This window comes from Eublepharis macularius, chromosome 10 (genome assembly GCF_028583425.1).
Source record: "Eublepharis macularius isolate TG4126 chromosome 10, MPM_Emac_v1.0, whole genome shotgun sequence".
Lineage (NCBI taxonomy): Eukaryota > Metazoa > Chordata > Lepidosauria > Squamata > Eublepharidae > Eublepharis > Eublepharis macularius.
Genome location: NC_072799.1, coordinates 39,515,110 through 39,529,194, shown reverse-complemented (window position 1 = coordinate 39,529,194; position 14,085 = coordinate 39,515,110). Strand labels below are relative to the sequence as shown.

The 14,085-nt window shown below is 40.9% G+C and overlaps 1 protein-coding gene across 1 annotated transcript in view; it reads right to left on the bottom strand.

The window, feature by feature from the left end:
* BLTP1 (bridge-like lipid transfer protein family member 1) overlaps positions 1 to 14,085 on the bottom strand; it is a 169,645-nt gene that overhangs the window by 84,671 nt on the left and 70,889 nt on the right. Inside the window, exons 32-42 of the mRNA XM_054989703.1 lie at positions 13,191 to 13,311; positions 10,617 to 10,760; positions 10,173 to 10,300; positions 8,103 to 8,305; positions 7,292 to 7,489; positions 6,986 to 7,197; positions 6,551 to 6,702; positions 4,240 to 4,390; positions 3,419 to 3,571; positions 1,812 to 2,052; positions 311 to 459 (exon numbers count right to left, since the gene is read on the bottom strand). Of these exons, the coding sequence (XP_054845678.1) occupies positions 311 to 459; positions 1,812 to 2,052; positions 3,419 to 3,571; positions 4,240 to 4,390; positions 6,551 to 6,702; positions 6,986 to 7,197; positions 7,292 to 7,489; positions 8,103 to 8,305; positions 10,173 to 10,300; positions 10,617 to 10,760; positions 13,191 to 13,311 (1,852 nt within the window). The remainder of the gene's footprint in view (positions 1 to 310; positions 460 to 1,811; positions 2,053 to 3,418; positions 3,572 to 4,239; positions 4,391 to 6,550; positions 6,703 to 6,985; positions 7,198 to 7,291; positions 7,490 to 8,102; positions 8,306 to 10,172; positions 10,301 to 10,616; positions 10,761 to 13,190; positions 13,312 to 14,085) is intronic.

Here is a 14,085-nt window from a genome sequence, read left to right as displayed (position 1 = left end):
ACTAGTGCTTGAACTCTCGGGAAACTAATCAAGAAAATAATTCTGCTGTGATTAATGCAATTATCAAATTTCACCAGTGGTGATGACAGCAGTATTCAGAAGAAGCAAATCTCTGAATACCAGTGCTGGGAGGCAGGAGCAGGAGAGGGCCTCAACCCATATTTGTTTGGCTCTCCAGGGCAACTGGCTGGCCACAGCGTGAAACAGGATGCTGGACTAGATGGACCACTAGTTGGATCCAGCTGGCCTCTACTTATGTTCCTATCCACCCCTCACATTTTCCTCACTTCTAAGGATAATTTTTTTTTACCTTTATTTTAAGAGCAGAATCACTATGTGTATGAGACTTTGATAATTTTCTCATAATCTCAGCACCAGTCACAGGTCCAGAAGATACTCCAGCAGGTGGGGGGCGGGTACCAGTTCCTTCCAGAAGCATTGTATGTTCACTAACAGTGGCTGAAACATGCAACAGTTTGTACAAATTAATTGCAAGGGAAATGTAGCCAAACCTATTTGTTACCGAGAACACTTATTACTAGGCTTGCCTGAAAGTTCTCATTTACATTTGGTACACAAATTGCACACATGGATAAAACCTCAATTTAAGACCTAAGCTTGGGCCAGTTGATATTTCTAGGAGGACAATGCATTTTGGAGGAAGCTGTTCTTCACGCCTACATTTTTGTGCCTGTTGGCCACAACTGTAATCTAGCTTACAATGTGTGTGCTCTTTTCACAATAGCCTTTGTATCAAGTTCTCTTCGTCAGTTTACATCATGAGAGTGATGAACTCTACAGAGCAGCTTAATTAGTTCTTTTGACACACTGTATTTAAGATGAAACAAAATGCCAAGAACCCAAATAGCCATTTATTGGCTCTTTTCCAATAAACAATTTACTTTTTCAATGGTTTTGTGCCAAGCAAAGAAGTATTGCAACACAATTAAGTAATGACTAGAAATGGAACTGTAGTTAGAACTACAATATTCTTTCTCTCATTGGATATATTACATCAGAAAGAACTGCCAGCACTGAATGAGTATGTATTAGCTGCCAAAGTACATTATCCACAACTGAATATATGTTCAAGAGCAGAGCTAAAAACTCCTAAAAGTTTCCATTATTTTTTTTTATTTCACCTTAACCCTTATAGCTGAGGACAGCTGCAGCAGCAGATTATCAGATACTGAGTCCACAAGATGGCAGAAACTCTACTTTGAGGACAAGTTGAAAATGTATTTTAAAATGGGTCAACATGCAAGGAGAACTGCAACAGAAGAAATGCACTGTCTTTACAGCCCAATCCTAATCACGTTTAAAACAATCAAGTTCTTGATGCACGATTGACTTCTGATTTAAATGAAACATACTTCCAAGTAACTGTGCCTGGGACTGCAGGTTCAAGCTGATCACCTGAGTAAACTTCTCCAAATAAGTCAATTTAGCAGAAATATCTTTCCCCTCAAGGGCAGAGGGTGGGCTTTGTGTTAAGGAATACACTTCCTCTTGACTGAAAACAAGGAAAAAGATCCTTCCCATATCAGGGCTGTAGCCAGCCTTCCTCACATGCACCATAACTCTGTACACGCTCAGAGATTAACCAGTTTTTCTCAGCGGCTGGTGGACAGAATGTCTGTTTTAGTTGGGCTGGTGATGGACCTAATAGGAGAAGCTGGGGTATCAGAGGGAGGGAAGAGAATAGCTGCCCCCCCTCCCCTGGATCCATAACAACATCTTAAGTTATCTACCAGAGTATTTAGGAACACAAAATGTTATTTTGAAAAGATGGAACTGAAATACAAAGATACCTGCATCAAACTCAAATTCTGCTCCATCAGCACTTGTGTCACTTTGAAGACCACCTCCATTGTCTAAACCAAAGCCATCTTCTTTCTCATTGAGTACAGCTGACTTGAGTTTCATTGGCTGAGCTGGCCTATGTAAACTCACACCTTTGAAGGCTGGTGTTACAACAATGAATTTCATCCATTGCCTAGCTAAGGCAATGAGACCTTTCTTTAATGTTACAAGAGCAGGAAGGCCATCACTCTGGAAAATAAACACATGTCAAAGAAATCCCAACAACAATATGTGGAAAATGTTCATAATAAGAAAATGTTTTTGTTTGTTGCACTTATATCTTGCCTTTCTTCTATGTTAGACATCATGGTGCTTTGCATGAGATTCCTAGGTGGTCTGTCTCTCATCTAGGCACTAACAAGACCCAAATCTGCTTGGCTTCTGTTTGGAATCCAATTACGTTATAACTTTATCCTACCCACATTTTGATGAAATGCATGGAAAATGGGAAGGGGCAGGAAATAATGAAGTTTGTATCAATGTCATTTGCTTAACACTGCAAAAAGGCAGAGTCTTAAAAAATTAAAGTGTTATATTTCAAATGATACAGTGGTTCAGAAATGCAATCAACACAACTGCCTGTGCTATTGAAACTGTTTATTTAAAAAATGTAATTTGTCTGGAAACTGAGCTTAAAATGTAGGATTCCAACTAAAATGGCTGAACATTAGTTCAGTGTATCAAGAGCTGGCAGATCCAGGCCTAGCCGAAACACCTAGTCTCTGTTAATTATAGCAACACCTGCAAGCAGTCTCCGAGTCCCAACTGAATGGCCTTGAAGACCCGTCTCAGAGAAATTCTTTATCTGATCCTCCCTGTATGTTCTCCTAGCAGTAGTGCCAATTAGTTGCTGAATCCTGATTGGCTCCCAAGTTGCCTGGTGACACACTGAGGCCTAGACAACATGGCCTTTCAGTATGCATTGAACCTACCTTCTTCACCTTGGCAAGCCTCCATCCTGCACCAACTCAGCATGGAGAGGGCCTATATGTCACCAGATAGGTAAGCTGAACAGCTTTTGGACGCCAATCAGTGAAGCTTTAGCTCTTAAAGTTTTAGATATGCAGAAATTTAGTTTAGCAACTGCTAGATTGTGTTTTCTGTACCTGGTTCCCTGTTTTTTTGTTGAGTGCTTAATGCTTTTGCAGACACTCTTTAAAAGCTAACATATGTTTTATTCAAGCAATGTCTGGATTTACTTACAGAGACGTGAGTACACCCCAAAGATGGACCCAGGTGTTTGAGAGCCAGGGCCTTGGTGAAGGCAGAGCTCTCAGCCCAAATTTTAAAAAGGTCAAGCTTCTCTCCTGCCTAACTGTCAGAGTGGCTGTTTTCAGCGCCTGAGGTAGGATGCTGGGGGGGGGGGGGGGAGGTGGCGCTTGGACTCACACATAACCGAATTCACATCTACCTTGAATATGTTAAAGGTCTGACCATTTTTATTCTACTTTTGAAAGTTACCGCATAATAAAAATACAAATATTGTGATGAAATAGCAGGTCTGCCACAACAGACATTAACAGCATTTTGAAAATATTCTTAATTGCTAACTTACCATAGTAGCATCTTCAATGATGGAATAGTTTGCCTGATGAAGATAGTGGTGCAGTATATTACACAGCAAACAGGAAGGATTTTCTTGAAGGTAGCGGGCCAATTTAGTGAGCCTGTTGTACTTGCTTCTCAAAGGAAAGTGGACACTTTTGTTCTGAATGTGTAAAGAGATTAAGAGATGACCAGTGTATATTCCCCGCCATGCAGGGCTACTCACTTTTGTTCAGACATGAATGAACGGGGTGGGGGGTGTCTCAGAGTTATATGGTCCTTCCTACTCTTCCCCTCTATCCTCAAGTAGTAAGATTGTTATTTTTTTTACAATTTGTACAGCTAGGCTCATGAATTGTCATCTTAAACCTTTTATAAAAGACTCCAATATACAATTTTTATAAATTCCCGTTAAATTTATTGGGGTAGATGTTATTACAAACATCTGAAGACTTTTTAGTATGATTGCTTGCTAGTTAGGTAAACTAGTTTCAATGAAAACTACTCTAAAGTTTGTTTGGAATACTGACTTTATATAATCTTAGAAAAAAGACAGCAGTTTATCTGGAGAATTTGATATGAACAACTGTTGGATCTGAATGGATCTGTGGGATCCAACCCATGTTAATATTTATATCCTACGTAGGCACTAAGTAGCTGAGGAAGGTATATATGGAGACTAAGTATTCCAAGCATTAAGCTAGATCAACTACTGGACAGACAGTATTTGCAACCATTAACTCCAAATGAATGCAACTTTGAAAATTAAACAACTTTTAAATGCCAAATAATACATATCATTGTTCAGGTATTTTCCTTCAATCCACGTACCTCTAAAGCTTCAGTCATTATACAGCCCATGACAGCACAAACTCGTAGAGTACCTTCTGTTTCCAATTTGTTTAAAGAGGACTTCACTTGATCAATAGGAACAAGCCAAGAGCCAACAGCAGGAGTTGCGGTGCTTAGAAGGTTCAGCTGCCTATTGGAAGAAAAATCTGCTATGAAAGCAGCAAGTATTCCTTTTAAGATGATTTCCAGAAGTCCATCTGTTTTACCAGATAAAAACAGAAGGATTCATTTGATATTATTATGTAAATGCCAATTACCCTGATAGTGTCAATGCTAATCTTTCATTGTTATACATTAGGAACTCATTCCAAGGGCATTTAAGTATGTTTAAGTTACTCTGAGCACAGATGTGCAGAACAGAAGGAACCAATTGTAGAGAGCCATACAGAATTTGAATAATTATGCCCTGGGGCAACTATTAAGCAGAAACCTGCCATGGCCAATCTATCACTGTGCCAAATATTATACTTGCTGCCATATTGGATTGAAAGGTCTCAGCCCAGAAACCTGAGATATTCAAAAGCTACAGAACACTGAAGGCCATCTAACCTCAACACTGTTCCAGTAATTGTAAGCGCTACAGAAAAATTTACATTATTAAAGACATACAAAAGAGGTAAGACAGCAATGAATATCTTGTTGTATTGTCGAAGGCTTTCACGGCCGGAGAACGATGGTTGTTGTAGGTTTTCTGGGCTGTATTGCCGTGGTCTTGGCATTGTAGTTCCTGACGTTTCGCCAGCAGCTGTGGCTGGCATCTTCAGAGGTGTAGCACCAGAAGACAGAGATCTCTCAGTGTCACAGTGTGGAAAAGATGTAGGTCATTTGTATCTACTCAGGAGGGGTGGGGTTGAGCTGAGTCATCCTGTAAGAGTTTCCCAGGGTGTGGAATGCTAATGGCGGGAGGCTTCACTGTATCCTGAGGAGGTTCTTTTGCATATGGATTGGTACTTGATGTGCTAATCTTCTCTGCAGGGCTATTGTCGGGGATAGAATGTTTTGTTAGCCTGGTGTTTTTCAGAACTGGAAACCATGCTCTGTTCATTCTTAAGGTTTCTTCTTTCCTGTTGAAGTTTTGCTTATGCTTGTGAATTTCAATGGCTTCCCTGTGCAGTCTGACAAAGTAGTTGGAAGTGTTGTCCAGTATTTTGGTGTCCTGGAATAAGATACTGTGCCCTGTTTGAGTTAGGCTATGTTCAGCATCCAGACAAGAATAAAAGAACATGAAAGACACTGCAGACTTGGACAACCTGAAAAATCAGTAGTGGCTGAACATAGCCTAACTCAAACAGGGCACAGTATCATATTACAGGACACCAAAATACTGGACAACACTTCCAACTACTTTGTCAGACTGCACAGGGAAGCCATTGAAATTCACAAGCATAAGCAAAACTTCAACAGGAAAGAAGAAACCTTAAGAATGAACAGAGCATGGTTTCCAGTTCTGAAAAACACCAGGCTAACAAAACACTCTATACTCGACAATAGCCCTGCAGAGAAGATTAGCACATCAAGCACCAATCCACATGCAAAAGAACCTCCTCAGGATACAGTGAAGTCTCCCGCCATTAGCATTCCACACCCTGGGAAACTCTTACAGGATGACTCAGCTCAACCCCACCGCTCCTGAGTAGATACAAATGACCTACATCTTTTCCACTCTGTGACACTGAGAGATCTCTGTCTTCTGGTGCTACACCTCTGAAGATGCCAGGCACAGCTGCTGGCGAAACATCAAGAACTACAATGCCAAGACCACGGCAATACAGCCCAGAAAACCCACAACAACCATCAATATCTTGTTCTTCAACTACCAACACGACTTTAAAATTCATTTTCTTTCAGTCCTTTCTAGAGAGACTTCAGAAGAGCTACCTTATTAATGATATAAAATTCATCTGAACAGAGCTTCACATATTTGATGTTTTGTGATCATCCACTAAAAGTAAAACATACAACTGAACTCAACAGTGCAACAGACTAAGATATACAAAGTTTATAGTTTTGTATGAGGTACATTATTTCAAAGCCACTTACATTGTTCTACTCTCCTCCATTTTATCCTTACCACAAAACCCTATGAGGTAGGCTAGGCTGAGAGTGTGACTGGCCCAAGGCCACTCAACAGGCTCCCACGACAGAGCAGGGATCGAACCTGGGAGTCTCCCAGACCCGAGTTGGGGAGCATACACGGCTGCACCACACTGGCTCTCATGACTTGCATTTAACAGTGTTTAACTTAGTGTACATGAGAGGCAATTAACTCCTTAAGTAGAATGCACTGTACCTTGAAAATATGTGGGCAGGAGAACGCACATTTGTGGGAGCAGCAAAACTGAACCAAATTTCCTTGATTGTCAATTTCATACTACTTGAATCAGGTGGGGGAGGCCTTAAAGGATGGTCTTTTTTCAGATCATCAGATTCAACTCCTTCATCCTACACAAAGATAACAATGAACAGGGCAAGAAAGTCACTTTGTTGATAGATAAACACAAACTCACACCCATAACACACTGATTCACGTAAAGATAAAAGTAACTCTTTTAACAAAAAGTGAAAGTGCACATGGTTTGCAAATTTTCCAAGTAGGATGCATCAATATAAGCAACAACTGTAAAAGAAGCTTAATTTAGCACATTGGAAAAGCTTACTTTTATACTTTCACCAAAAGGAGTAGCTAAAAAGCTGGCCTTGAAAACTTCTTCAGAACATGTTTTACCTGTTCATCTGACACAGAATTTGCATGAACATCTGAAGCAGCACTGGTTTGATCACAAGGGAGGTTTTCCTCAGACACATCAGTATTGTAACCACTACCAGTTGGAGAATCTGAAGAATTGTTGGATGCAAGCAGTCCACCCCTATCTGCAGCTGTAGATTTACCCACATTTCCAAATGTGTTGTATAAAACAGCGCCAGATTGTCTGCCTCCTATAAGAATAAAAAGGCAGAAGGAAGGTGGTTCGCTTGTTCAATTTATTATGTGTGCATCCAAAAGAAATAATTGTTTGTACTGTGGCTCTACCTTTTATTGTTAGGTTTTCAATTCCGCATTCAAACATTATCCAGCCCCATTTTTCTTGACTGGGACCAATCCTTGTTACATCTGGAATTCCTTGGTGATCAGTTTCGTCTACAAAGCTAAAGTCATCCAGCTCTTCCAAAGTGAAAAGAACTTTTGATTTTTCAAAAGGAATAGCTGTTATTGCACATGTCCCAATATCTGCAGCAAACAAAAAATAGCATTTACAGGGCAGTTATTAAAAATGGAAGTGTAATACTATGTCAATAAAAATTTGCTTCTAATAATAAAAAAGCTGTTACAGATCTGATCAATATATCCCCCTCCACACCCAAAAAGGTCAGCCAGCATTTCAAAGCCAACAGACAAGTGCCCCTTGCTACATTATCTGGCTTTAATTTTCCTGTAGCCTGATAGTGTAATTCTTCCCTCTAGGCCAGTATGTCCACTGGTATATACAAACATAACCACATAGCCTCCCTCCCTTTCCTCCATCCTATACTGTTCTGTACCTAAAATCTTCTGCATATCAGTTCTTCATGCTGATTGGGTAAAACTGGGAACTTGGCCACTATTCCTATCTTGTGAAAGATGCATCTAAACTGTGCCCTGGCCTTTACTTGTAGGGAATTATGAAAAACTCTTGCAGAGCGCACAAACTGATTATACTTCCAGTATATGAAATCTCAGACAGTTAAAACACAGCAGGGACACTTCTCTATAGAGCGCATACTATAATACACAGCCCAATTCTACTAAAGGACAAAGGGTTTCATAAAGAACATTTCCAAGTTGGGATTACAAAGGAAGTTACCAGCGGTATCAAGGCCTCTGAGCTGCCCATGAATACGGTGAATGTTAAGCTTAGCCGCGATTTCTTTTCCTTTCTCTACTCCAGCATTGGATCTCAGGGAACCAGAAGACTGAGGCTGCATTTTACTGGTATGGACATACTTGTCGAAAGTTACAGAACTTCTCCTAGCTTCAGCACTATTTGTAGACTCTTCGACCACACCTCTTAAAGAAAAAGATTATTTGTAAGATGTACACGCACACGCACACACTAATTTTATGCATTCAGGAAACGATCTATAATAATGGGGACAGGTCAGTGGGTATACTTGCTCCATTGGCTAGTGCCTCAATGGGCATTCACTCTGCACTAGAGTTGGGAGGGAGGAGCTGGGAGGACAACAACTTCCCAGCAGCCCAGATTCAAAGCTGTCTCCACAGCTGAGGAACTGCCTCAGTGACTGCACCAAGTGCATTTGGTAGTCACATTTGGAGTAACTGGGGGGGGGGGGTCTCTATCACATCAGCTACAGCAGATGTCTTCAAAGGTGGTGGCACTATGAAGTGACCAACAAATTAGAAGGTCAGCTATATTGCTTCGTTCCTTTGGATTATATGACATGTGAATTGAAAAACTCTATGCTGTATTTTTTTCTCCTTCAGACTTGTAAAAGCTGCTGGTCATCTTCTTTCCTTCAAATAGCAAGCGATTGCAAAACTGAGTTTTGACATTCTGAAAGGAAGCTAAGAAACATGGATTATATTACTAGTATTTACAAGGTTAAAGCTCTTTCTCTGGATGTATTGATCGACTTTACTCTTATGATAAGACTGTGTGGACTTTTCATGAAGCTCCAATCCAAAAATAGAATTCTACTTTTTTAAAAGTGCTGAATCATTAAACATTTGTTCAGCCTTGGGATTCAGAATTGCAGAGAAATGGTTTCTTCTTTAGGCTTTTTAAAATGAGCGTTATGTGTATTTAAATGTATCCAAATGTTGAACTGATAGTTAATCATTTTTGCGAATTGTCTCAGTCGATGAACCTATTTTTTATTATTTGAATTATTCTGATTTTTCTAATTAATTGATGGGATTGCTTATAATTAGGGGGCTTCATGATGAGTTATTTCCAAAAAAAATGCAAATATAGTGTACAGTCTATAATAATTATAGACTGTAAAAGCCAATCAATGTTCATAATTGGGATTAATACAGACTGTTCAATTCATTGTTTTCAGTAGATAAATCTGTATGGGTTTAGAATCAAAACAGGCAAAATTACTAACTTCTTAGCTAAAATGGCTCCCATAAAACTCCTAAATCTTCAGATAAGAAACAGAAGGAAGAGGGGAAGCCTGGATTATTAAGAAAGGTATTGACAATGTAACAACTAATATTGTTATTTCCCTATATAGATCTATGGTGCAGCCTCATTTGGATTACTATGTACAGTTCTGGTTACTATATCTCAAAAATGATACTGCAGATCTGGAAAAGGTGCAGAAGAGGGCAATGAAGATGATTAGGGAGCTGGACTATCATATGAGGAAAGGCTAAGGAATCTGGGACTTTATTACTTTTAAAAAGGTTAATTAAAAGGGACATAAAAGATGCTTTTAAAATTATGCATATGGTGGAGAAATTAAGATTCTTTTCTCCCCCTCCTATAATAGCAGAATTCAGGGGAATTCAGTAAGTTGATGTCCAACAGATTTAGGATGGACTTCATTCAATGAGTAATTAAACTGTGAAATTCATTGCCAGTGTCATAGTGATTGTCACTAGCAAAGAGCGCTTTAAAAGGGAATCAGATAGATTCATGTAGGAGAGGTCCAAGGTGACTGAAGGGAACCTCCATACCCAGTTGCAGTTACTCTCCGAATACCAGTATTGGAGCCAACATCAAGGGAAGGCCTTGGCCTCTAGAGCCTGTATGTTGCCCCTCCAGGACAACTAGTTGGCTGCTGTGTGAAACAGGTGGACCAAGAGTCTGATCTAGCAAGGATCTTCTTATATTTGTAAGAACTTTGTTAAGCTGTGCTTTTTAGAACAGCAAAGCTCTCTTAATTATGGAAAGATATTGCCTTACCTATTCATGCGAACATGTGTAGCAATCCTATCAAAGCACAAAGCCACTAAGGAAACATGGATGACGCTTTTTCCTGCAGCTGAGCCTGATGATTCTTCCACTGATGCTTGCAGTAAACACAAATTCACCTACATCAAGTGGCCCAGAGAACAATAAACTTATTCTTCTTTTAAAAAATTACATAAAAACAAGTCTTTCATCCCATCCCCTAGGAATCAAAACATTCTTCATCACCCCACTAAACACACTGCTATAGTAATCAACTTTAATGAAGTACGATGTGTCCAGCCACTGTGCTTTGAAGAAGTTAGCTACCAAGAAAAAGTAAAATTGAAAACAAATATGATTAAATTTATATAACCATGCATATTTCTAAAACATATAGTTAATATACAGCCTGGAATTCTCCATCAAGCAAGGCTATTCACTCAAATTTGTTTTTACCTTGGGAAGTGTAACATTGGCCTGAAGTCCTTTAATGGTCACATTATCTTGCTTGAGAGAAAGATTTGTCTGTGTTTTAACTTGAGTACTTCCTGTTGCAGGGGTCTCTATTTTTGATCCTCTAACATCCTGCTTGGAGGATAACTGGGGGGGGGGGAAGGGGGGAGTAATATCAGTTTGTGTTCAACATGTTCAAATGCTATATTTAATTATCATATATTTTATTCATATGCATTCAAATTGCTGGTAAATATATAACAAAAAGATAAAGTATATCCTCTCCTTGATGCCAGTATCAGATTCAGAACTCAAAGTCTTAGCTTTCAGATAGCTCTTGGTCTGGGATTGCATATGACCCCAGACGGGGAGGAGTGGACTTCCCTTTTCCAAAAACAGGAGGTGTGTATGTATGTGTATCCCTTGGAACAGACACAGTCCCAAGCTGGAGTGGAGACCTTCACACCTGTGCCAGCCTCAATCTCAGAGAAAAGCCTCCCCTCCTAGATAAAATAATTCTGGGGGAGGGATGGAAAAAAGGAGGGGGAGGTCACCTTGAATTTTAAATGGCAATTCCAAGCTTGCTTATGATCTCAGCAGAGCCCCTCCTGACTGATAACAACATGGCCAGTTTTGGAAGCCTAAAGAAGCTCTTCCTCTTCGCACTGTGTGCTAGGCAACACTCACTGTGACCAAGAGGATCTATCCCAAAGATCAAGACTGCCCAATTTTGGAACTATGCAAGGACATTCATTCAGAGAGGAAACCTGGTAGCCAAATAACAACAAAGGAAGTATCTGGGTCTACTTGGAGTTAGAAAATGGCAGCACCCTTTGAAGGACTCAGCAGCTGAAACTGACCTGCTTGAGCTGGAGGGGCTTTCAGTAAATTCCTATTGTTGAATGATGAATACTCAGAAAGTTGGGGGTGAACTGGCTGTTCTGCTATGAGATCTGCACATGAGATATTAGAAAGAGAAGGTGGAAGGAGAAGCTGTAGAACCACCTTCTTCAAAACACCTCTGTCTCCTTCTCAGCCTTCCCCATTACTCAGAAGAAATAGACTTTCTTCCGCCCCCTGTCCCAGGCTCATCTCATCCCACCTACTGCAGAAAGCTAAGTCTGCCAGGACACTGCAGCCACAGGAGTAAAGTTAGAGAAAATCCCTGCTGATTACCCCAAGTGAAAGGAATTCAGCAGGAAGTTCTTCCTCTTTCCTACTCCATGCTGGTTGGGAGAGAACACCCCCCTATTCAGCATGACGCCTGCATGTCTACTTGAGATTCCAGTAGCAACATGTGGAGATAAAAAACCTCTAACAAATTTCACACCTGCCCAGGCTCGAGACTCACTTGAATCCTTGTTTTAGGGCTGTGAGGCATCCAGGGATGCGCATGATGGTCACCATTTGGCTGCAGGCCCAAGAGGCTCCCAGCAGCCTTTGAGGGCTGCGCAGGAGCCGATAGGTTTGAATTCCAAGGCCTGTGAGTCAGGGGCTCCTGGCTGGGCTCTGCTAGGCAGGCTTAAATTTCAGAGCTGCCTGGGCCATGCCACAGTTGTTTCTCACATGGCTTTTGAGCAATCCCTCCCTCAGTTCAGGTTCTTGGTTGCTTTGTCCAGCAAGTCAGTATGTGGGATTTTTTGCTGTAAATATTCTGATAGTCATGACCTTAGGGGGCGGTTTGGCATGAGGCACAGATCCTTTGGGGCGGGGCGAAGCAGGGCCTGTGTGCTCTGCTTCTCCATAGCTGGGGTCCCTTAAGGGATCTTGGGAGCAATGCTTGGCAGGGACAAGCCCGGCTCAGGGACTGTTAGGGCATGCTCGCTTCCAGGTGGCAGAGATCCACACAGAGGTTTACACCCATGTAAAATCCCATTTACTGTCAGCCCATGGTTTCCCTCCTCAGTAGGTGGACTGGGGGGTGGTCATTGGCTGGCAGTCAGGTCAGCTGATCCTGGAATCTGTGCCCCATGCTGTGCCAAGGCTCCAATACACTGCAATCAATAAAGTTGTGGCCTTTTAAATGCTGTGTCCCCTTGCCCTCACCAGGCATCCCGATGGTCTCTGTGTCCCCTTGCCCTCACCTGGCACCCCTAAAGTGCACGGCAATCCTTATATCTTGATCGTGCATATCAATTTCACTTCCCCACCTTGGATTGTAGAAATGAAATGAACTAAGTTCATTCACAGAGTTTTGAAAGATAATTTATTGCAGAAACAAAAAAAAACAGGATTTAAAGACTAATCTACCACAGGGGAGAACAAGCACAGGAACACCATTTTTCTTTTTTACAGGGGCCAGACCACACATTAAGATGTGTATTATTTTTTATCCCCTCTTCCTGAAGCAAGACATTCCCTTCTCTGTTACAATTAGATTCTCTAAGAAATGGTGATGCCATTATTGTAATTTGTTGAATACCTCACAAAAAGAAAAAGTGTGATTGGGGAATGCTTACAGTGCAATCCTAAGCAGAGTTACTCCAGTCTAAGCCCACGGAAATCAATTGGCTTAGACTAGAGTAACTCTTTTTAGGATTACAGTGTTCTTAGCATATAGTCATTTAATACACGTACATTTTCTGAGAAAGTTGTTTTCCTGTTCTGTACAGCTTCCCTGAGGACTTTGAAATGCAGATCATCCACAATAGCTGCTGGGTGGCATGTGCTAGCACAGTGAACCATCGCCTCTATATACCTGTGGGGGAAATAAATTCATCACAGTTTAAGACTCATGCCTAAACTGCACGTTAATATTGGGTATGGTTGAATGCCACAAAGGATTTCTTCCAACAGAAAGGAGGGGGTGATTTCCACCAGTTCTCATCTCTAATCGCAGACCTCTGAATCCTCTCTCGTGCCATCCCCAGGGATTCCCTTTCCCCCATGAGCAGCATTTTGGGATGCAGCAAATGAGAATCCAGTCCACTGATGGAAACCCTTTCCTTTAATGGAAGTGTTCTGTGGGATCTAAACCATATTAAATATAACGCTCCCTGTGAAAGGCCTTTCAAAACTTCAATAGATACAGAATACTGTGACCAAGTTAACAATAGGACTTACCTTAGTAAGCAAATTATGCAGGTGTTCAAAGATCTTCACTGGCTTTCCATTTGTTTCCTAGCACAGTTTGAAGAGTTTGTATTGACCTTTAAAACCTGCAGCAGTCTGAAGTAACTGATGGGCAGTTTTCTCCCATATGAGAATGCCCCACTGGGGCAGAAAGGAACAAGCTCCTTTCCAAAAATTAATAAATACATGTCTAGTGCTTTAATACGTATACTTTGTCATAACAATATTACCGCTACAAAAGGGGAAGAGATGCTTCTAATCCTAGTGTTTTGGATATACTCACTACCTTTCCTACCCCAGCCAAGACTTCTTTTGGCTCACACCTGATGTATTCACTAAATCAAAAGGCACCGCAGAATAACAGCAAGAACAAGGAAGATCAGAGATCTTCCGCGGAGAG